This window comes from Xenopus tropicalis, chromosome 5 (assembly GCF_000004195.4).
Source record: "Xenopus tropicalis strain Nigerian chromosome 5, UCB_Xtro_10.0, whole genome shotgun sequence".
Lineage (NCBI taxonomy): Eukaryota > Metazoa > Chordata > Amphibia > Anura > Pipidae > Xenopus > Xenopus tropicalis.
Window position 1 is genome coordinate 98,657,954 of NC_030681.2, and position 25,643 is coordinate 98,683,596.

Consider the following 25,643-nt stretch of genomic DNA (forward strand, 5'->3'; position numbering starts at 1 on the left):
CTACATGTAAGAGTCATAGGAACCCCACCATCATCTCATCATTAAAGTAAATGTGTGATGTATGTAACGCAACATTTGCACAACACTCTAGTTACAATCAATATGGGAACTGTACTGCTGCTATCTGAAATGTATCTTAGTAAATTAGCCCATGTCTGTATAAAAGTAAACAAACAATCTGTATACCATATGATGCTTTTTTTTTTTTTTTTTTTTTAAATTACTATTCTGACATGCTTAGTTTACCTTAAATTCTTGCTGCTTTGACATGACAACAGGTAAGTGTTTAACAAGCAAGGGATGCTTCTCCTTTTTAACTTGATGGCCTTCATCTTCTAGACAGAACCATCCTGTGTTGTTCTCCTCTCCTGTAAATGAATGATCAATGCAAAGGTAAAGAGATCCTTTTGCCAGCCATATGTTTCACTATGTTTGCCACCATTTGCCCTTTCCCTAAGATCTTCTTGGGATCCTATCAGAAACTGCTCCTGTTGTGCTTTATAACCCTGTGGATGAGCTTTAGCCCATAGATTATTCTGTAAAAACGGAAACGTTAAGGGATTTCTTGCCATTGCATACAAACGAGAAGAGGGTCTTCTCGCCAGAAAATTAATTTCATATAGATACATTTTTGTGGGACTACATGATGATCAGAAAACCCCGCATTGCACTAATGAACACCAATAATGGAGAAACCAGTCTGCAGTTGGGAGCTCTAATCAGCATACTGTCCTGGCTGCTGTTTAAAATCCAGTGGGTGAGCTTTATCCTGTATAGGGTATCCCATGAAAATGTAAATGTTAGGAGCAGAAGTAGATTTCTTACTAGAATTCCTTCAGCTATGCATAAAAATGAAGAAAGGGTCACTTTGACTGCTTTTCTTGTGGACTGAAATATACTTAAAATTCTGGTTCTATATTAAACAATATTATTTTATATTATATATATTATATTAAACAATTATTATTCTTAAAAACAATTGTAAGCCATTCCCAGATGAATGAACCAATCTGATATGAACATGCGAGAGCTGGTGTACTTGTGGACAGTGTCAGACTGGGGTGCTAGGGCCCACCAGAGAACCTTAGACTGTGGGCCCAGTCTCCAAGCAATGTTTTCTTCTCTCTTCACTTGCATTATTTATTCTCTTAATCACTTTCCAATATATATTATTTATTCTTCCTTCTATTCATATTCTTTGTCTTCATATAGAAATGAGGAATGACGTGGTAAAGGCATACAAGGAAAATGGCTGCATGAGCAGGAGGGCCCACTGACACCTGGGCCCACTGGGAATTTTCCAGGTATCCTGGTGGACCAGTCCAACTCTGGCAAATAGAGGGAAGCAAGAGGGCCCACTGACACCTGGGCCCACCGGGAGATTTCCTGGTATCCTGGTAGACCAGTCCGAAACTGCTTGTGCATGTGCCCCACCATGGCTACCTGTGCTACAAGCTTCCTCCTAGTGTTGGCAGCAGGGCTGGACTGGGAGTAAAAAGCAGCCCTGGCAAAAAAATCAAAGCAGCCCACATATAAATGTGCAACAGTATTCTACTTTTATATAGACAATTTTGCCAAAACATACATTATCGCCAAAGAAATATGTCTTTGTATGGTTAAATAGTTTGATGCCCAATTTGCATAGATTTACCAAACTATGTGGTCTACAGAGGCACCCATATGAACTCTTCTCCCACTCCGCTCGTTGTGTAGGGGTTGGGGAGGGAGAGGTGTGAGAAGGAGCAGCTTTAAAAACCACCCTCCACTCCCAAACCTGGAAGTGCTGCAGATCGCTACAATCTGTGGCACTTAAAGGGTAAAGCTGAGCAGTCCACTTTAAGAAAAAGCACAGCAGCCTATCAGGCATTTTCCTAAATGGGCAACACAATGATCAAGAATGGCTTTTTCTTGCATCAATAGTATTGTATTTCTTGCAAAAGTAGTATTGTTTCCCCACACAAGTGGGAAAGAAACAATCTTATTATAATAGGGGCCCTTCAAAAAGATACTGAATACAGGATAAGGGCTCTGGCACACGAGGAGATTAGTCGCACATGATAAATCTCCCTGTTCACTGGCGACTAATCTCCCCGAAATGCCATCCCACTGGCGAAAATGTAAATCGCCAGTGGGATGGCATACACGGCAGCAAGATTTCAGTGAAATCGCGGAAGTTGCCTTGAGAGGAAACGGGTCGCAGGCGACTAATCTCCCCGTGTGCTAGAGCCCTAAAGCCTTTATCAATTCAGTCCAAATAGAATATTGGAAGAACCAAGCCATACTCGAAACTTGAAAATAACAATTTGTAGTTATTCAGTGTGCTTTTGTGCAATTACGCCATATAGGTAAATGATCTGGAAACCAGTTATCCGAATTACAAGAAGACCATCTCATCTTAGACCCATATAAATAAAATAATTAAAAAAAAATTTAATTATTACCTTTTTCTCTATAATAATAAAACAGCACCTTGTACTTGATCCCAACTAAGATTTAATTAATCCTTAATGAAGAAAATTTATGAATTAGCAGACTTTTCCCTTATCTGAGGATTCTGGATCACAGATCCCATACATATACCACCACTAAGCTGGGTGCTCGCTGCCAGTCATAAATTTAAAAGCCTTGGCTTAATACCACAACAAATATTAACTAGAGCCATAGAACTTGACTGCTTCAAGCTTGTAAGATATAATCAGTAAATGGTATGGGACAATGGCTTCTGAGACATCTGACTTGGACAGTGACCAAACAAAGCAATGATTAAGGTTAAGGAGAGGTGAATTAAACAGAACTAAACACTCTATGATGTTAAATAAATAAAGTAAGTGTTAAAAACAATAAGTATTCATGAATTATCTTGTGCATAAAGCACTGTACTGCAATCAAGAAAAAAAAAATTATTCTGAATTATTTAGAATCACCCCTGCTTGCCCTGCCCTTTTCGGTTTTACTTGTCCCCCCAGTTTTCCTCTCTTTTCCCAAGTATGTTCATGGGCTACACAATAAAAGTTTGCTTAGTTTGCTGAAAAATTATTAGGCAACCAGACAAATTTACAATGGTGGGGTGGGGTGCAAAGTATTTCCAGCACTTTGCTGTCCTGTTTGTGCTTCTAGTATAGAGCAATGCCAATGCTTTTACACCCCACTCTGTATGCAGCAGTAGATGGGTCTGGCAGAGCTGCATATAGTGGGGGAGGCACATGGATAGCCCAGGTAAGTCCTGTGTACTTGCACATGAAGCCGTTGCAATGAGCTCTAGTATTAAATATAAAATAGTAAAAATCAAATTCTATATAAGAGAAAAGGGTTAAAGCACAATTGCCATAGATTACAGTACACAAACTGGGTCATCCATAGTGCCAGAGCTTCAAGCAGAACTAAAACCCCTCCTTTGTTTTTTAATTATTGGATCACTTACTGGATCACTACAGAAGGCCCTTGCCCCCCACTCCTCCCCAACTGCATCCACCCCACTCCTCCTCAACTGCATCCACCCCACTCCTTCTCAACTGCATCCACCCCACTCCTCCTCAACTGCATCCACCTCGCCTCCAAATGTAAATATTAGCCGATTTTGTCTAGCAAGGCTAAAGCTGGCCATACACGTGGCGATCTGACGATGTTGGATCCACCACACACAGTCAGGGCTGAAACAGCAGATAAGGAGGTAGAAACAATAGGATTTCTACCTCCTTCTGCCTTCTATGGCGCCCGATCAAAATTTTCTAACCTGGCCGATCGGCGAGTCGTCCGATATCAGCAGCTTCCTGCGATATCGGTCGACTCGCCGACATGCCATACACGCACCGAATATCGTACGAAATGAGGTTTCGTACGATAGTATCGGTGCATGTATGGCCAGCTTAACAGATTAGAGAGGTTGTCTGTGACAACTAGTGCTATACTTGTTGGGAATAGGGACAGTGCAAAACCCACTGCATTGCTCTTAATTCACCTAGGCAAAAGTATTAAGGCGTAGAGATGCAGTTTAGCAGGGGGTCAGGGGTCCTCTTCAGTGATCCAATCATTTAAAACCAAGGAAGGGGGGTTTAGTTCCCCTTTAACCAACTGCATTTTAAAAAGGGGAGCTGATCCTAGGACTGACAAATCATAGGTAAGCAGACTGTATAGGTACAGTATAGGTATACCTACAAGATGCTCAGTGTTCACAGTCTAATTATTCATTTAAATTTTGGGTCAGAAAGTATATAGATTAAAGGTTAATTCAGAAATTATCACAACCTGAAGAACTAAAATACCAACTATTTCTACTTATAGTTCCAAAAAGCTGCCGGGGTCCTACAGGTAGATAAATATGATATTTTGCTTCTGAAAATGCAGAAATCACATGGATTATGTGCCCAGTCTCACATTTTTGCCATCTAGTCTGGTTTTTAGAGCTGCATATCTGGAGACTTACCAAGAGCAAGCTTAGCCATCTGTAAGTTACTGAGCCATGACTGTTTGGCAGCAGGAGAGAATGTGTTAAATACTGCAGTAAAGTAAGTGGGGCGTCCAGACCTGAAACACAATCAGGGAAAATGGTAAAAGTAAATGCAAGGTTAATGAATAAATATTTACTAAAAATCGTCAAACTTCATGAGCGTTTCAATGAAATGACATGGCTGGAATAAAATACCACTAACTTGTCCTGTTTGCCAGGGAGTTGGAGCTGAATTCTGCAGCGGTCTGCAGCTCGGATTTCATTTTCTTTCTTCAAGATCAACTTTTGTAACCCTACAGACCAGTCTTGGGCAACTGCATGGTTGAGGTTCTGCACATGAAAAAAAGGTTCATTTTAAATCTAAAATTTATGAAAAAAACCCAGAAAATAAATAGTACAGACATTTTTTTGATCAGGCTGCAAATACGGTAGAGTTACAGGTATTGTTATATCAGGAATTCCTTTAAAGGACCAGCAAGACTTAACGATAAGCTGCTTTATATTAAAGTATCTACGTTGTGCCCAAATGTGAAAAATTTACTACCTGGTGCCTCCTGTGCCTGGAACACAATTTTATACCAGTTCACAGCAGGCCAAAGCTGCTATTCTGGTAAAGAATGTTGCATTGTGGGTAAAAGTATGATTGAATATTTTCGTACTCTAACCACTTACTAAATAAGCCTTTTTGGTTCATAACACGATTTCCTATTCACACCACACTAAACCACAGGTCTAATTATTTTGTTGTTAAAAGTTAGATTTGTGTGCTGCCTTCTACATGCGGAATTATCTGTGCTAAGATGGCAATCAGGAACTTCCTAATGAGATTAAAATCTTATGATCATGGAACTCCTTGTTACTTATAATATATTAATATTTTACAATAGGGGGCACATTATTCACTGTATTTTTTACAATGGTGGTATATTGTTCCCTATATACACTGTGTTTAGTTATCTTTTCAGTTAAACACGGAGCTGATAATGGCCTATGCCCAGCTGAAACGCACTGAGGGGGTTCCAGTTGTGTCAGTTGCCATTTCATTATATATATACTTCCCTTAGGAACAAGTTACACAATCAGAATGATCCAAGTGTCATAGTTCTAAAGGCACAGACTGATACTGAAGCGTCAGTATAAAGTTATAAAGTTTCCATGGCAACTGACGATAACCCCGAGTAGAAGCTGCATATGTTTAAGCCACATTCTGTTCTTCCTTCTCTCTCAGACAGAATATACTAGAGGCTAGGGGGAATTATAGCTGCACCCCTTAAGTCCCGTGTGTCTGCACTCTGCAGGGGAAAGAGAGAGACCAAAAATGTGCCCAAACCAAAAGGCAGCATGGGACAGCCACTTCCACTTTCCATCATTAAATGCCTGTTTACCATCATTTTTATTCCTATATGGGTTTGTTTAATGTATTAGCTTCATTTTCTAGTAAGTTATTACTAGATCAGCCTGCATTTTTCGGAAAAGGAGCTTTTAGGCATTTGGCCAGGCACATTTTAGTAGCCCAACCAGGCCAAAGCACTTGAAATTATTGCCCACTGTGACAATTGCCTAAAAGCTTTTATCCTTATGTGAAAAAGGCAGTAGTGCATATGTTCAGGTGAGAATTGTTTAACTAGTCTTAGCACCATTAGTCTTGCCTAAATAACCTCTGCAGGCTGGCGACAAGCCCTTTTCACCGCCAAAAACTCTAAGGGGCCAATTTATTATAATGTGTAAAATGAAATTCGGCAAAAAAATGGCGTAAAAAGCCATGTAAAATAAATGAAGAAGCTTGGCATCCAAACGGCAGATTACACCATTATTTTACATAAGTTCTGGTGGAAGAAAAATGTGTAAAACTTTACACCATTTTTTATGTGGCGTACCTGGCAATATGTGGAGAAGATAAAAAGGCACCCTATTTTGTTTATATATTCATTGCAAGAAGCCAGAAGGGGAAGTAGCCTGATTTTTAAAACCACAACATGGTTGCAAAAGGAACCATAAACTGTAGTATTTTAGTATTTTCTTTGAGCCTAAGGAGGCAAAAGGAACCATAAACTGTAGTATTTTAGTATTTTCTTTGAGCCTAAGGAGGATGTGGTGTGGGCGACACTAGCCATGTAACTACAATCCTTTCAGAAAATGTGGTTGTATAGTGGGCCTTTGTAATTACTTAGCTAATGACACACCCAGGCTCTTTAAGTAATACTGGACAGTAACCCATGTCATCAGTAATCAGTGTATCAGTAATAACCACTCAGTGAGCGTCAAGTAAAGCAATAAAAGCAAACACTTCCTTGGTTTCCATGGACCAGATGTCAATTTGCCCTACAGTATCAGCCAGGTAAGTATTTGCAATTGCTTCCAGAGGCTCGGATTCACACCAAAAGCAAAAGACTGGGTAGCACAAGTGTAAGTGCTTTTAAGCCTGATAATGTTCTAATGAGCATATTTGGGCCCTAAAAGAACTAACTCTTGGGAGCCACAGGGAGTGCTCAGAGACTTATTTCAGCTGAGTGAAACACGCTGGGCTGAAAAGAGTCAACCATAGAGATTTCCATACCGACAAACCTTTCATCCCATGCACTGGAATTCTACTGTTTCATTACATATAAACAGTAGAGCCGGTCACAGATGGTTACCTGATAGTTTCCCTTCAGCTGTCCAACAAGCTGAGATATCTGGTTGACTACATCCAAATCATGAAGTAGGTTCTGCAAGTCATTATACAGCTGCCCTGGCCCCATGTACAGTTTATCTGAAAGTATTTAAAAATAAACATGAATCCATTAGTAATCTGTGAATGATAAATTGAAAGGGAACTGAACACACCCAGCCAGTAAAAGTTCTTAGAGTCCCTGCTGTAACCAAAAACATACTTTCAAATGCTCTTGCACTATTTACATAGGGAAGCATAGACACAACCAAAGGCAGCTAAATAAACTTCTACTTTGAACCTGAATGGACACTGTCCCAACCCACTAAAAGGGAACCTGAAAATGAAAACCCCAGCTGTTATGTATACACAGTCTCATCACAGCACTTTTGTAACAAGGAAGCAAGTTCTGCCTCTATCCTCCTGCAGATGCACCAACTGCTCTTACTTACAGTGCTAAGATAATGGAAATACAATGCACACTGTTATTGCTGCGGCATTAGGTGTTCTGACTCACATTACACTATGGTTGTGCCAAAGACATCAGTCTGTAACAAGGTTAAAACGATTAAATATGAAAGATTTATGCTTCTAACAATCCAAGATTTCCGCATAGTCTAGTGTATCGGGCCTGGCAGCCTCATAGCTAACCAGAAACACGCGAGCCCTCTCATGCACTGGCCATGCATATTATACAGGAATTCCATTGTGTAGCTCACACACCAACATTATATTTCTAAAGTTCTTGTATGCATTTCTGACTTACTGGCTGTGTGATTTTTTTTCTCTAGTCAGACATTTTAGTTTGGGCATAGTTTTATTGTAGCAGACATTAAAAAGCCAGTTCAAAACCTTTAAAAGGGAAAAATATGACTACAAAAATATTTTTTCTTTCCCTGAAATATATAGCATGGTGTGAAGGCAAAGATCACTTTATAAGCATCTTCTTGCATTCCTGTATATTTGACATATATGTGGGAGTAGAGCTAGGCAAAATGAATCATATTCAAGTCTGTAGGGATTGCAGATACTGGGGAGCTAGAAATCACTAAGCAAAGTGTTCTACCATTATCTATTTAGCAAAGATGCTTTAAAAGCCAGTTTAAGTATCGTTAGAGAATAATACCTCAATTTAGCATTGTGCTTAGCTACAAACTAAAACACATATAACTGGCACATCCCTACCATTTGCTGTCATATTTCCACCTGACAGAAGTTAGGGAACAGGGCAGCAGAAAGTGTTGTAGGGAACAAAGGGATGTTGTTTTCCCCTTGTTTTGTGTACTCTGTCCCTTTATTAAAATAACCCCTTATATCTTTTGTTTCATAAAAAGGAATATACAGTTCTTCGATGCTTAATGTTTTATATACTTGCAGGGGCACATACTGTAAGTAACCAGCCTTGATTGAGCTGTCTTATGTGGGGGCCACAGTACCAACAGGCCAGCTAGAATTAAGCCTGGCAGCACACAGGACACTATGATCACTTCAGTCAGAATAAACATTGCTATCAAAATACACTTCCACACAAAATCTTCCATTGTATTTACTTACTTGGTTTACTGCTAACAACAACCTTTTCAGCAACATGCAAAGAAGAATACAGAGTTTGGTCTCCTTGGTCCTCACTTTCTCCATATTCAATTACCTCTGCATGGCTTAGTGGTACACTCCATTTTAGTAGGTACTTTTGGTTTGTGGTTACTGCGCTACTGCCTTCCACAGAAGACCTAAAAGAAAAACAGAATTGTAGTAATTCCCCTAAAGTGTCTAACAGCAACATGACAGGGCTATGAGCTTCTAGACTGAACTTTTCCTATAGCAAGATGCTCTTGACTCGTGGCAAGCTTTTCTGTAATATCATTTTGGCATAAAATTGAAAACAAATGCTTTCCACTGTGTAAATCCATTCACTGCAGATGATCTCATCCCCAGCTGTTACTGATAGTCTTACTAGCTATATCATGCTGCTTTTTGCAGATTTAGGAATAGGAGGATCAATACTAAGGTCACCTTTTAATAGGGACATTATACGTGCAGGAAATTTTTTGTAGCCCAGTATCAAGGAAACTAAAAATATTAAATATGTTAAACTTGTAACAAAATGACATTGCTCTAGTTCCAAAATACACAAGACCAGCATTTGACTGAGAAGTGTCCAAAGATAGAAATACAACTGAATCTCTGCCACCTAGTGGCCAATTTTATTTTTAAAATCATGAACAACTTCCTGAGAGTGAACATTAAACTCTAGGTACTGTGTGTTGAGATTACAGCTACCAACATGACTGATATCCATTTTTTAAACATAAATGTTAAAGACAAGGAACTTACCTAGCATTTGCCGTGGCACACATCAAAACATCATTTAACATGAAAAGCCGGCGCTGCTTTGTTTTAATTATCTCCCCTCTTTCATTGAAAACGGTTTCAACCATATCATCTGATCGAACAAGGTATCTGCTACCATTACTTAGGAGCTGCACATTAAAACACAAAAGGTAATTTTATTAACTTTCCAAATGCAGAAATACAGAGTGACTTACACAGAGTAAATAATAGGGTAGGGAGTTGGTTGGTGGGCCGGGACACTAGTTACAAAACAGGCTTCTCTGAATGTCTGGAAGTCTGTTTGGTTGTGCGTTTGGTGCAGGTCTACTCTATTAGACCCGAACTCAGACCCTTGGCCATTTCCCTGATTTTACTAAAAAACACATCTGTTGTCTGTGATATTTTTATTTCTGATCACTGAAACTCTAAATTAGTTTTTAATTTGAAATAGTTTTTATGCTATAAAAAATGAAAAATGCTGCTTATATAAATCTCCATAGAGTCATATGAAAAAGTTTGGGAACCCCTCTCAGCCTGCATAATAATTTACTCCTGCAAGAACATCTTGCTGCAGATGGTGTATTTGTACATCGTTCTACAATTCACCGCAATTTGCACAAACAACATCTGTATGGCAGGGTGATGAGCAAGAAGCCCTTTCTGCACTCATGCCACAAACAGAGTCATTTGTTGTATGCAAAAGCTCATTTAGACATAGTCATTTTGGAAAAAAGTGCTTTGGACTGATGAGACAAAAATTAAAATATTTGATCATAACAAAAAGTGCGTTACATGGTGGAAGAACAACACCGCATTCCAAGAAAAACACCTGCTACCTACTGTCAAATTTGGTGGAGGTTCCATCATGCTGTGAGGTTGTATGGCTAGTTCAGGGATTGGGGCCCTTGTTAAAGTTGAGGGTCGGATGAATTCAACCCAATATCAACAAATTCTTTAAGATAATGGTTAAGCATCAGTCACAAAGTGAAACAGTTGGAAATCTACAAAGGCATTTATGCAGAGGGGAGAGTACAATATTGTGGAATGGCCGTCACAGTCCCCCGACTTGAATATCATGGAAAATCTATGGGATGATTTGAAGCAGGCTGTCCATGCTCGGCAGTCAAATTTAACTGAACTGGAGAAATTTTGTATGGACGAATGGTCAAAAATACCACCTTTGAGAATCCAGACACCCATCAAGGGCTATACTGGGCATCTAGAGGCATTACATTAGCAAAAGGAGGCTCAACTAAGTATTGATGTAATATCTCTGTTGGGGTGCCCAAACTGATGCACCTGTCTAATTTTGTTATGATGCATATTGCATATGTTCTGTTAATCCAATAAACTTTATGTCACAGCTGAAATACTACTGTTTCCATAAGGCATGTTATATATTAAATGGAAGTTGCTAATTTGAAAGCTCAGCCAATGATAAACAAAACTTTTTCATATGACTGTTTTTGAATGTTCTGAAGAACCATTATCTGTAAAAAAAAAACAAAAAAACCCCACAGCTTTAAAGGACAAGGAAAAGCCAATTTGTTAGGCACCTACAGTGAGTCCTGGGGCAGTTTTCTGCAGAGAGGCTATGCTGGTACCAGCTTTGGCATTAACTTTTTAAAAAAAAACAGGTTCTCTTGCAGGATTTCCGTGTATTTTATTCTATGCATTTTCCCTCTATTTTATCAAGATGCTCAGTCCCTGCTGATGAATTGCAGCCCTACAGCAAGATGCTGCACCACCATACTGAACAGGATAAATGGATTAACCATATTTATAGCTCTGTATATCACTAAGAGTGAGCATCACAAAAGAACTCACAAAAATAAATATGTGAAAATACATCTAGAATTTGCCAGAAAGCACTCTATGTGAGGAGTGTATCCTCCTACTGTGATTGCATGGGTTACAGGTAATTCCTGCCACATTCTAAAAAAAAACATACAGGCAGGATAACTGGCTCCTGTTGAAATTGGCCATAGTGTGTAGAAATGAGATAGGGACTTTATGTGGCCATACACAGCCAGATATGTTTGTCAGGTTTGCCAAACAAGTGAATCTGGGACAAATTGGGCCTGATTTTTGGCTAGATTTTAGTCGGGCCCATACGTGGGCAAATAAGCTGCCAACTCAGTAACTAAAATCTTCCATGTAAGGTCACCTTTACACTGGAAATTTTGAATTATTGCGAATTATATATATCCTCTGTAAAATGTTGTGAATTATGTCAGCAATATACATAAATAATAAAATAAATTAAAGCATAATAATACAAATAATAGAAAAGCAAACATTTCATGTTAGCAAGTTTTATTTATATTGCTAGGAGTTTATCCACAGACCGATAATGTCATTCTGAAAGTTTTTTCTCCTATTGTAAGGAAATCTGGAAACTGCTTAAAAATGGGGTTTTGTCTTCCTCTGGACCTACATTGCAAATATGTTAACCAAGGGTAAAAACTTGATTAATATGTGCCCTTCTTCAATCTCAACTTACATTCATGGAGCAACTTTTAAAAAAAAAAATCTTTAAGACCAACCTTATTCAGATATCTTTCATTCATTGCCTTTGCAATCTGCTTAATTTCACAGCGCTGATCTGCATCTCGTTTCCTTTCGTTCAGTTTGTCCGCTAAGGTTTCCAGCTCTGTTAGAGCCATCTGTAGAGGGAGCCGGTCTGGGTGCCCCTTGTTTGTATTTTTTAGCATGTCCTGCACAGTAAATGAATTGGGTAAGATGACAATCAAATCTAAATGCAAATCAGATGAATAATTATAATTAGAAGGCGCAAATGCATTATCTGGGGCTTCAGCAAATATGGCAGCAGCCTTGGTAACAGAGCAACAAAACAAAACTGCGGATGCTGTACTAGTATGCTTGAATTGTTTCATGGATGCTATGCCCCTGTCATAGGCATTTTAAGATGACAACTCGATTTTCAAGGGAACTTGCACTTCATTCCATATTTAAATTTCTAAACTTTAACCAAATATGATGCCTATCTGATCAAAATCACGTAAAGCTTAAAGGAATACCGTCATGGGAAAACAAGTTTTTTTACAAAACGCAACAGTTAATAGAGCTTCTTCAACAGAAATTCGTTTTTTCAAAACAGCAAACAGATTTTTATATATATAATTTTGACATGAGACGAGACATATTCTTAGTTTCCCAAGTGCCCTCAGTCATGTGACTTGTGCTCTGATAAACTTCAGTCACACTTTACTGCTGAGCTGCCGTTGGGGTGATATCACCCCCTCCCTTTCCCCCCCAGCAGCCGATCAGCAGAACAATGGGAAGGTAGCAAGATAGCAGCTCCCGGTAGATATCAGAATAGCACCCAACAGTAAGAAATCCAAGTCCAGCTTGGGACTCCTCCAGTTACATGGAAGTAGGAGAAACAATAGGTAGTCTGAAAGCAGTTCTAATGTGTAGCGCTGGCTCTTTCTAAAAGTTCAGACTCAGGCACAATGCACTGAGATGGCTGCCTCCACACCAATATTATAACAAAAAAAAAATACATTTTTTGGTTTAAGAATAACATTTTAAATGGAAATATCAATAATTTGCAATATGAACAGTGTAATATAGTAATAAAAACTATACCATGAAAATCATGAGAGAATCCTTTTAAGGATAGATGCTGCAGCTGCTACAGCAAAACAACATTATAGAAAGCAGCTTATCACCTGAAGCAGAAGTATAAACTGTGGGAAGCGCTGAATAGGTTTCATCATCAGACCATAGAGAGTTATTCGGTCAGGACTGGATTCTTGGCACTGCTGTAGGGCATAGAAAAACAGGTTAGGTATATACTTATTCTGAGCTCAGTTCAACCAGACCACTGTTTAACAGAAGTCTATATTTTGTTCCCATGTCTACGGTTTTCCACAGCGCACATAAAAACATAAAGACAGGCTATCTGGCTCCTAATGAAACTAGCACTAGTGCACGTGTTCAGTAAATGTAATAGGAAGGCCAGGCTATAATCACCTCTGACTGGTGTAAATAGTTAGTAATTTTTGTGAATTGTTATCAATTATTTATATTCTGGCTTCTGCTCAAAAGTACTACCTTGAAAATTTTTAACTAAAGTTCGTCTGTCACCTCTACGTCAGGTGTTTTGGTCACCTGATGGCAGTGGTAGCCAAAATGACACCACCATTTTGGCAGTCATATACCAATCAAACTTAAAGACACTAAATAATACTCATTATCACAACGTAAATAGAGACAGCAAAGGTTGGTTTATAAATGGCATAATGGGAGCAATCATTTTAATTAGAGGCCAGCCCAAAGACTTACCAGCCCAAATACACTACTGCAATACATATGCATACCATAACAGGACACATCCAAAGCAATCTCACATGTTTTTGTTTTAGGGATTAAAACATGCTTACTTTTAAAAACTCCAAAAAAGATGGTTTTGTGGCACAGGCTTTCCTGAGAACTCCGACGGCTGTACTGAAATTATTCACATACTCACTGTATGCATCCAGGACCATGGATTTTGAAAACTTTATAGAAAGAAAAAAAGAAGAAAAAAAAAAAAGGTTTATACCTGCAGCAGATAAACATTTACAGCAGGAACAGACCACTGGCTGTTTAAACTACAACTCCCAGAAACTCAGGTCCTTCAGGCTGATTTGGCAGCTTATCTGCCGATGTATGTGCACCCCCTTATGGGTCAATTGGCCAGATATTTATTGGGCAGGTTTCATTGGGCAGGTTTTCTGTCAGGTTGGGGACCGAAACGGCTCGTTGATGCAGTGCTTGGCCTGATAAAATATCAGTAGATGCAGCATTACTCAATATGTAAAGGTGCCCATACACTTTGTAATCCACTCATTAGGTGAGGTTACCAAACGAGCGGATCTTCTCCCAATATGCCCCCCTAGGGCCAAACAATCAAATTAAAACAATGGGCATAGGGAGCGTTTGGCCCTAGGTGTTCATATTGGGAGAAGATCTGCTCGTTTGGCAACCTCACCTAATGAGTGGATTACAAAGTGTAGGGCCACCTTTACATATTGAGTAATGATGCATCTACTGATGCAGGGGAACTCTAGAACTACTGCCACCTCGAGGGCCCTGAGTCAATTGAAACAGTTTAGTATAGGCGCACATGTCATTTGCACGCTAAACACTGGAAATTATGCCAGGGAACTCTGAAAATTATGCAAGGCAGACTTTGGCCATATTTGCACCATTTTTTTAAATTTGTGACAAAGCAGCCATGCAGTTGCATTATTTTTTTGCTAGAAACAGTGCAACTGCATCAACTAATGCAATGCTGCTGGAATTCTGGGGGGAAAACTCTGCATTGTTGGAAAAAAATATAGCAATTGTACGTAAAACTGCACTAGCTGAAAAATAAATAACACTAATAACTGTAAATGGTGGTAAAACTAAAGGAAGTGATTTTTTTTTTCCCACTTAGTCAATAGATTTTTTTTTATATTAAATCTGCCCCTTCATGTTAAGTGGTTTTCCTTATTTCCACCTCTTTGTGCTAAAGGGTCAACAGATAGTTTAGAGTCTATATTAGCTATATTACTCAAGGTACAGGTATGGGATGCGTTATCCAGAAAGTTTTGAATTATGGGCCATAGACTCCATTATAAGCAAATAATTATAATATTAAAATGTGATTTGCTTTTTCTGTTCTACTTGATCCCAACTAAGATATAATTAATCCTTATCGAAGGCAAAACAATCTTATTGGGTTTTAAAGCATTACACAGTGCACCCAGAGCTGGAGAACTGTGACAGATTCACAAATAATAAATCTGTAGTGATACCTGTTATTGGCCACTAAGCTGCTATAATACAGGGGAACTTTCTTGCCCTCCCCCCTTACATTATAAAGCTAAAATGAAAAGCAAAATACAAAAGGCATTTCCCTTTAAACCAGACAAATAAGAAGATTACTGGTAATTAAAGTTGCAGGAGTATTTTGTTATATAAGGATTAAATACAAAATATGGTGTTATGTTGATTACAGAAAGCCTATTTAAGAAAGTAGATGCCCTTAGAAAGAAAAACATTAGAAAATAAGAATGACTAGTAAAAACAACATGGCATTTCCCTGTTGTTTACTTAACGCCTTTAACAGGATTAATGTTGCTATTTTTTTTTTTTTTATAATGTATGACTTACTGAAGCTACAAACACATCCCCAATCATTTCGGCAGTATCCCACTCTGCCACTCGGCTGGCGAGAGCAATCTGGAACAGTGAGTGACACTGGAGAATTTCCTTTATGCGATAGAAGACTATTTTCAGCTTTCTTTCACTTAATAACCTTGGCTCTGTCTCCCACAATGGCTTCTCATATTGCTGTGTTAATGAAGAAAAATCCATTAGCGGCTGCAATTTTCTCTTTTTGTGATTGAACAAATTACATGATTATGTAAATTAAGTATTACCGCCTTGAACACATTACATATGTTGCTTTGTGATACTAAAGGTCAGCGATAACAGGAATGCTGAACAAGCAGGTATACTCCAGGATTTACAGCAACACTGTTCAGACATGAAGAATAAGACCTATGACACATGGTAGATCTGATATTTTATGACCACCAAATACCCAAATATTGCCCTGCCCTTCTCCTATAGAGTTAAAGGGAAAAGTAAGAAAAGGTGCATAAACACCATAATATCTGCCAATTTCCCCCCCCCCCCCCCCCCCCCCACACAGACACACCTGATTCCACAGACTTAAAAACCATTCCCCAAAACACCTTAAGTCTCACAGGGTAATGCAACTACTCACTCACTATTGTGAACTGATAGATTCTGGGCCTCTGCTTTCCAGAAAATAAGTGCCTCACCCACTATGAAAAAGCAGAGGGATTTCATATCCATACATTCACAATGCAACAAGGCAAGGAATGGAGTTGAATGGCCCTGCCAGCCTAAGGGGGTCAGAGACAGATCTTTTTTTTTTTTTAAATGTTGGAATCGGGTATGTCTGTGTAAAAAAACAAAAAAGGGTACCACAGTCATTAGTGATTTATTGAAAATAATCCAACGCTTTGAGAACTGCTGTGTTGTTTCTCAGGGACCAACAAACAGAGCTAAGCTCACACATATACTGAAATACCTTTACTGAGCAGCTCTGTTGGTTGATCCATGAGGAAGAGCACAGCAATGCTTGAAACTCTGGATTTTTTTCAATAAATCACTTGTTTACAGTAGTTCCCAAAGTCAAATAATGTGTCTGTACTCTAAACCAGTGCAATAAGCGGGTGCTAGGTCAAAACATGTAAATACTTATAAGAAGGACCAGCACACCAGGTCACATCAAGTTCTTCTTTTTATTTACTGTGCGATCCTTGATAAAGATTCCAGGAGGGACCGAAACCTGGTGTGCTGGTCCTTTTTTTAGATATTTATATATAGTGATTGCCTTTTTATTTTACCATTGTGCTGCAAATTCCAAGGTTGGTGCAGAAATGGGGCAGAGTTTTTAATAATATAATTTATAGTGCAAAATTGATCCATATGATGAAGAGAACACAAAAACATATTATCATTTTTTTTGCCCTTTAAGTAATAAAAGGGGGGTATTTTTTCTCTTCAAATTGCACTTGCTTGGAAGTGTCATCACTTAATTGCAAACTGAAAACAGGACATGAGATTTCTCGTGTTTTGCCACTTGCCAAAAAAGTAATGGGCAAAACTACAGAAATTCGTCTGTGCACCACAGGCCATATGGACAAAGTTTATTTGCCAACCCACATCCAAACTGTCATGAAATGCATTGGTCAGAATGTATGTTTACGTCAAAGGGCTGGATCATATAAGATTTTTTTATGGAAAATAAGGCAAAAGCTTTCTCACAGAGGACTTCTGATTTAATCTCTAGCTATAAATTTAGTGTCAGTTAAGCAACTTAGACTGTGACATTTAAGTATTACTTTCTTACAGGTGACCCAGCTGCCTCTGGAACCCAATGTAACCGTAGTACTACTAGTAATGACCCGGCAAGATTAAATACCACAGCAGAGGGTGGCATAAAAAAAAGTGTCTGCCCAAGATGACCCCAGTACCAGTCAAGTTCTTTGTAGCCAGGCGCTCTGCCCAATGCTGCCTGCAGTCGATACAGCAGTAACGGCTAAATAAGTGCTGTACCAGAGCAAGAGTAAATGTACGGTAATAGTGTTCAATTCTGCATAAAAAATTGCTGCCAGTTATCTAAAGCAGTATCAATTACAGCAGATTTAGGAATACGATTTTTACAGTCTCTTTACTGTGATCAAAGCAGTGATATTGTACAGCACCGTACAGTTGCGCACATACTGCTATACTGCAGCTATTTCTCCAGGGCCAGGTTACCTACCCCCAATGTGGATCATGAGGCTAGGCCTATCATTCCTGAAGGCATAATGGTTTGTGGTCTCTACAGCACAAACAGTGGTGAGAAGAGGAATCAGAAGAATGAGCCACATCTGTATAATCTGTTTTTCCCAAACAAGGGTGGGGAATTTGCACAGTCTATGCACCCACAAAATCTGCCAAGACCACTCGAGGAATGTCATTCACTCTGTAATATGCTGAACTAGAATTTCTTGATCTTAACCCAGAACAGTCTCTCAGTTTGTTAGAGTACTTCACCGCCCCATTGACAGGATGGTCTGTTAAAGCCAGCCGCATCTAATTATAGAATCCTAAGAATAGGACGATATTTTTCCTGGCAATGAGGTCCGGAGCGAAACAGAATGAACTTATGGTCCTTCTGCTGCTGATGTATAATAACTCCTTAATTCGACAATAACTAAAGGGCTACAGGCTAGGCAGTGGTAATACAAAACAATTACCATTGCCCTACCCTTGTCTTGCCCTGATTAATATTTCTTCTGTTCTTTACTCTCATAGATAAAAATGAACCCACAAACACAGCTTATATATATACCTGGGAGATCCTGTACACTGGTAGTAGAACAAAGGGCCCCCCATAATGACTAACATACTAAAGGTCCCATTCTGTTCTAATCCATCTTCAAAAAAACAGACAAATAGGGATGCATATTAAAATGCACTAAATTTGCCCTGGTGCAGTAACCCATAGCAACCAATAAGGGCGTAGCATTTACTTGCGAGCTGTTTGAAGAAAAAATAGTATTGATTGCTATGGGTTACAGCACCTGGCCAAACAGCGCCTTTTATTACATACTGGGGTATGTTTCTACCACCTGAAATTACAGCTTCATTATATATAACATGTAGGTTATTGATTTTTAACTGATCACCAAGATTTATAACTAAACCTCATCAGTAATACCTCGAGAATTCTTTTTAATGAGTCTACATAGTTCTTCTCACTTTCCACAATTGATCCTAGAATGTAGCGTCTGACAACCTGTTAATAAAAAAAAAAAAGTCTTTAACACTTTGAAAATAATAAAATATATTTTCACAAAACCCCAAAATTATAATATAGAGAAACAGTTTTTCAGTGGTACTTTTTTATTTATCGTACAATACAATACAATATTTTAGTTCAGCACGTATAGATTACTGCTTATAGCTGGCATGTTAGCAGAATCTGGGACTCCCTCATAATCCATACCTGAATTGTCAACCACAAAAAAGGTAACTGTAACCACTAACTGTAAATTCTAAGTATATCAGACAACAATGAGCAATAATGTTAAAAAAGTAGCTGTGAATGTATTCATGGAGTTAAATAGTTATTGGTGTAGTGATATCAATTCTGTGTAGCATATTTAAGCATAGAAAGAAAGTTCTTTTGGTCAGGGACTTTTTTCCCTGTGTTTGCATCACCTACTTTACCTTCAGTATGTCCTTATGCAGAATGTTAATATAGTCAATATAGTTAATATACAGGTGTTAACATTCTGCATAAGGACATACTTGTCATGGGGCATTTATTATATATAAAATCAATGACTGTTCAACAAGCAATATGTTTGTTAGTAAGGTTTTATTAACATAGTACAAGAACAAAATACCTGCATATTACTAGAACAATGTCAAAAAGCTAAAAAATGGGGAAAAGTGTACAACCTGTTTTCATAGCACTATATAATAAAAGTGGGGTGGCTGCATTAATAGTCTCTGGCTGCACAACGCATGCTTTATTGACTGTATTATTGTGAATAATTGTTAATAAAGAACATTTACTGCCACAAGAGGGCGTCCTAAATGGATTTAATGTGAATAAATCTAACAGGTATGTACATGTTTCTGTACTATGGCAGTACATTGTGAACTAGAGCTCATAATAATAATGTAGGTGTTTATTATTTCCTAATAGAAATTGAGTAAAGCAATTTTGAATATACATATATATATATAGTGTTATCTTTCTAGACCAATACAAAAGCTGCCATTAAAGGGCTAGTTCACTTTTAAATTAACTTTTAGTACAATGCAAAGAGTGCTATTCTAAGACAATTTGACCAATTGTTCTTCATTTTTTATTAATTGTGGCTTTTGAATTTTTTAGCTTTTTGTTTAGCAGCTCTTGAGTTTAGAATTTCAGCAGCTATACATGTATGTACATTTTTATTTATACACACTAATTATGTACACAGCACTGTACAGCAGAGCATTAATTTAATAGAACAAACAGGGGGTCATTAAATTAGTAGATGCAAATAAATCTGGTTGCTATGGTCTGATTAAACCTAGCAACCAGGCAGTGATTTGAAAGAAAGACATAAATATAAGTAATAAAAAGTAACATGTCAATAAAGTTGTAGATTCATAAAAAAATTGTTTTTGGATGCTGGGGTCAGTGACCTGCATTTGAAATCTTGAAATAGGCAGAGCATAAAGGATAATAATACAAAAAACTACACAGCGTGAATCAGGCATTGTAAAAATATAAATGCATATTTAAGTAAGAATAATTACTCAACACAATGAATACCTGCTGTTGTGATAGTCCTTCTGGCATTGGAGACATGATCGCCTCTATGTGCATGCAGTCCACATCAATAAATAAATTCAACTCGTCATCTTCAAGACTGGTGGATTTGCGATCTAAGCATTAAAAGGAGAAGGAAAGGCTAGTAAAGAGTTAATCTCAAAATGCAGGCATACCTTCAGTTGTCTCAATAGTGCCCTTAAGTCTCCCCATATTTCTCCCATTCAGAAGATCTGAAGCCAAACAGTTAGAAAAAATGCTGAGCTGGGTAGAGAAGATTCCCATAATGCCTCACGGCTGCACAGACTTGGGGACTTGGCGGCGCATGCGCACCAGCAGGAGCTCTCCCCCCCCCCCCCGGTGTCCGGTTGCCATGGCGACCGCTGCCCTTATAAACAGTGTATGAGTGTATGCAGCAGCAGAACAAGATGAGACAGCCAGCAGGCAGGTGCTGGTTGGGGGGAGAGGCAAGCGGGGAGCGTGGTATGCTGCTAAGAGGACAAGAGGTGCTGGTGGGGGGAAGAGGCAAGCGGGGAGCGTGCGATGCTCACAAGAGGCGGCGAGGGGGCTTGTGCATAAAAGAGGACGCGAGCGAAGCTTGGGGGGGCAGGGGGTGATGATAAAAGGTGCGGACCGGAGCGGGTGGTGGTGCTGACACAAGGACTCAGCAGGGGGGGTGATCACAAAAGGAGCGTACCGGAGCGGGTGGTGGTGCTGACACAAGGACGCAGGGGGGGGGGGATGTGATGGATACACATAAGTAGATACACATAAGGACGCAGCTGCTGGGGGGGGGACAGAAGGACGAGGGGGGGCGCAGAGAGGATGTTGGGGGCGCATGCGCAGTAGGGAGAGGGAGTGGGCAACCCTTGTTAAAGATGGCGGCGCCGTTCACTGAAACAAATATGTAGAATGTAGCAGGTGTATCTCTGTAAATCTTTCATCAGGCAAGCCAGAAATATAGCGTTTTTACATAGCAATAGAAGTACTATTGAATAGTGTGCTTAATAGATTTTGACTTTCCTTGTCCTTTAAAGATAAATGAAATATGAACTATTCTGTTTACAACAGTGATGGGATGTAGATCAGAATATATGAAGGAGAAAATATGAATGCAAATGCCATGTACCTTGCCAGACAATAAGGGCTACTGGTTAGGAAAGACTTGGTAATAAAAGCAGAACTAAGGGTGCATTTGTGACATAACTTGTCTTTCAGCTACAAACAGCATGTGTAGGCCTGCCAGGCTAAGCAAATTAACTCTGCCATTCATTATGAACTTGAACAGACAAGAGTACACTGACAATCTGTACACAAGCCAGTCTTAGCTCTAAGGATATATATTTATGGGAATTCAAAAAGTGATAACCCCTAAAGGGGGTGGTGACAGGGAGTTACTTCTAAAACAACGTGAGTTAAAATGGATCTAGAAGTTGAATGCTCTCTCTCCAAATGGCCTAAATGAGGATAAAGAACTACCACTATTTTTCTAAACAACCTCTGTCTCGTTTCATGATCTCTATTACCTCAGCTGTGTATGCAAGAGTTCAATACAATTCTGATGTTTTAATTTTTTACCTAATTTTACAGATGGCACATCCTTTCTAAATGGATTGGGGCATACTATGCTGCTGGAATGAATCTTATGCACCTTGCACTGGCACTTTATATTTATATTCATTTGACTAATATTTATATTTTGAATGGTCCCTATGTCTTTATAGATTGACCATGCTTACGATATAATATGCACTGTCACTTTGTTTTTTTAAGTATACAAATTTTGATTACTTCACTGATTAATTTTTGTGAGAGAAGGATTTAAATAGCATATGTACTTTGAATGATATGGTATATACAGTGGTGTGAAAAACTATTTGCCCCCTTCCTGATTTCTTATTCTTTTGCATGTTTGTCATACAAAATGTTTCTGATCATCAAACACATTTAACTATTAGTCAAAGATAACACAAGTAAACACAAAATGCAGTTTTTAAATGAGGGTTTTTATTATTTAGGGAGAAAAAAAATCCAAACCTACATGGCCCTGTGTAAAAAAGTAATTGCCCCCTGAACCTAATAACTGGTTGGGCCACCCTTAGCAGTAATAACTGCAATCAAGCGTTTGCGATAACTTGCAACGAGTCTTTTACAGCGCTCTGGAGGAATTTTGGCCCACTCATCTTTGCAGAATTGTTGTAATTCAGCTTTATTTGAGGGTTTTCTAGCATGAACCGCCTTTTTAAGGTCATGCCACAACATCTCAATAGGATTCAGGTCAGGACTTTGACTAGGCCACTCCAAAGTCTTCATTTTGTTTTTCTTCAGCCATTCAGAGGTGGATTTGCTGGTGTGTTTTGGGTCATTGTCCTGCTGCAGCACCCAATATCGCTTCAGCTTGAGTTGATGAACAGATGGCCGGACATTCTCCTTCAGGATTTTTTGGTAGACAGTAGAATTCATGGTTCCATCTATCACAGCAAGCCTTCCAGGTCCTGAAGCAGCAAAACAACCCCAGACCATCACACTACCACCACCATATTTTACTGTTGGTATGATGTTCTTTTTCTGAAATGCTGTGTTACTTTTACGCCAGATGTAACAGGACACGCACCTTCCAAAAGTTCAACTTTTGTCTCGTCGGTCCACAAGGTATTTTCTCAAAAGTCTCGGCAATCATTGAGATGTTTTTTAGCAAAATTGAGATGAGCCATAATGTTCTTTTTGCTTAAAAGTGGTTTGCGCCTTGGAAATCTGCCATGCAGGCCGTTTTTACCCAGTCTCTTTCTTATGGTGGAGTCGTGAACACTGACCTTAATTGAGGCAAGTGAGGCCTGCAGTTCTTTAGATGTTGTCCTGGGGTCTTTTGTGGCCTCTCGGATGAGTTGTCTCTGCGCTCTTGGGGTAATTTTGGTCGGTCGGCCGGCCACTCCTGGGAAGGTTCACCACTGTTCCATGTTTTTGCCATTTGTGGATAATGGCTCTCACTGTGGTTCGCTGGAGTCCCAAAGCTTTAGAAATGGCTTTATAACCTTTACCAGACTGATAGATCTCAATTACTTTTGTTCTCATTTGTTCCTCAATTTCTTTGGATCTTGGCATGATGTCTAGCTTTTGAGGTGCTTTTGGTCTACTTCTCTGTGTCAGGTAGCTCTTATTTAAGTGATTTCTTGATTGAAACAGGTGTGGCAGTAATCAGGCCTGGGGGTGACTACAGAAATTGATATTGAAATTGAAAATTGAAATTGATAAACCACAGTTAAGTTATTTTTTAACAAGGGGGGCAATCACTTTTTCACACAGGGCCATGTAGATTTGGAGTTTTTTTTCTCCCTTAATAACGTAAACCTTCATTTAAAAACTGCATTTTGTGTTCAATTATGTTATCTTTGACTAATAGTTAACGGTGTTTGATGAGCAGAAACATTTAAGTGTGACAAACATGCAAAAGAATAAGAAATCAGGAAGGGGGCAAATAGTTTTTCACACCACTGTATATTGATAGTTTATCTATCAAGCTACAATTACTTATTGTATGAATATTCCTCTCTCTATATATGCAATGTGAGATTAATGATGTTCTCTTAAAGGCTACTTGTCGGTTGCTACGACTGGTTGCTATGTTACCTGTTGAATTCCCTATGCGCGTGAAATAATACGCATATATGCACATACGTTAAAGTACGCACCTTCGTGCGCGTGCGCAAATTTGCACGTTTATGTACACACATTAAACTATACACGCATGCGTCAGAAAATACGCCTCTGTATGCGTGCGTTAAGTCGCACGCCTATATGTGCGCGCTACATTACGCAAAAAAACGCATTACTCTGCGTGAGTGTTCCTGCAGAAGTGATATCGGCATATGTGATGTCACGTACCCGGAAGTAAGCCAGGTGATCGTTATGTGAAAAAATTGGCGTTTAATGAGGGAGGGTATTTATATTTTCCACATGAATTTATGCATCAGGATTCCCCTTGAAAAATGCTCTTTGCCTTAACATTGGGGTAATTCTCATCTTTGGCAAGTGTATCCGCTAACTTGTGTGTCTTCTTTTGCCTATGCACATTTTGTGGTATGTATTATCTTATTAATCTATGTACTTTTTGTAACTTTGCAATTAACTGACTGCTGTTAAAGCTTTTGTATACTATACTTTTGTATAGGACTATATTTTTTAATACTACCACTGTGCTTGTGTTTCTTGTGTGCAAACCCTTATCCTATTTAAAATTACTGTTTTTGGTACACTGTACGGGGGACTGCTTTTGGTTTTTTTTGCGCCAAACACCCATATTGTTGTTCTTTTGTATGCAAAGCGAGTGCCCTCCATTTATGTATATTTACTTAGGGCTAAGGATATATCCAGAAATTACTTGCACAGAAAAAGTGTCCATGATAAGTAAATAAATAAGAGAGCGATATAGACCCAAGTATTTTGGTTTATCTAACATGGGCTGTTTACTATGTTAAAATGCACATGCCATGGATGGATTCTGGGCCTTAAATAGAGGGCATAATCCCTAGAATTTTTGTATTAGAACCAAGAATGACATCCTGCACTCCTGGTAGTTTCCTTAGCATTCTCAATTAAAGAAGAGCTAAAACTTAACAAAGAAGTAGGCTAGAAATACTGCAAAAGGCATCCACAGCCTTTTAAAAGTGCTCCCTATATGGTTAAAGTAATACCAATTTAGAGTCCCTGTTGTAGATAATTTTGGTTATGCCTTCTTATTGTTTTTGGACCTTGTGTATTTAAACCCCATTTTATTAGCCAATATCTGATGAGGGACCCTCTAAAGGTTAAAGATTATTTTAGTGTTTTTGCCACCCACATGTTTAACAAAAATCACATTCTAACTGTCCTTTTGGCTGGACTTCTAGTAATGCATAAGGCAGCAGTCTCCACATATTATGGATTACAAAATGTATATCTGCTCTACAAAATGAATTAGGATTTACTACCCGAAAGGCATAAAATTGTATTTATCTCTAATGCAAGGACTCTAGGCATGGAATTTAGTACATTTATATGCATCCATGTAAAGGATGTTAGTCCACACTTCACTGTGTTTGTTTTTGCAAGTCCTGTGAGTGCGATACTGCTTTTGTGTGTGTATATATATATATATATATATATATATATATATACACACATTATAATATATTATATATATATATATATATATATATATATAGCGAACCCAGGGTGGCACTCTGCTTCAGCTCTTAGCTCGGGTGCAAGGTAAATGATTTAAATATCCAAAAAAGACCAGCAACACAGAGTTATATTCCAAAAACAAT

General features: G+C 38.7%; 1 protein-coding gene across 6 annotated transcripts in view; it reads right to left on the reverse strand.

Annotated features, from left to right (window-relative positions):
• Positions 1-25,643, reverse strand: part of arhgef10 (Rho guanine nucleotide exchange factor 10) — a 76,238-nt gene that overhangs the window by 18,701 nt on the left and 31,894 nt on the right. For 5 of the 6 annotated variants that reach the window (XM_012963478.3, XM_002935157.5, XM_018094424.2 and 2 more), the window contains 12 exons: positions 20,341-20,453; positions 18,727-18,804; positions 15,597-15,776; positions 13,838-13,954; positions 13,124-13,216; positions 11,975-12,145; positions 9,432-9,577; positions 8,652-8,827; positions 7,084-7,199; positions 4,650-4,777; positions 4,424-4,524; positions 247-368 (listed from right to left, as the gene is read on the reverse strand). In XM_012963478.3, coding sequence (XP_012818932.2) covers positions 247-368; positions 4,424-4,524; positions 4,650-4,777; positions 7,084-7,199; positions 8,652-8,827; positions 9,432-9,577; positions 11,975-12,145; positions 13,124-13,216; positions 13,838-13,954; positions 15,597-15,776; positions 18,727-18,804; positions 20,341-20,453 — 1,541 coding nt within the window. The remainder of the gene's footprint in view (positions 1-246; positions 369-4,423; positions 4,525-4,649; positions 4,778-7,083; positions 7,200-8,651; positions 8,828-9,431; positions 9,578-11,974; positions 12,146-13,123; positions 13,217-13,837; positions 13,955-15,596; positions 15,777-18,726; positions 18,805-20,340; positions 20,454-25,643) is intronic. The other variant, XM_012963479.3, reaches the window with a different exon arrangement.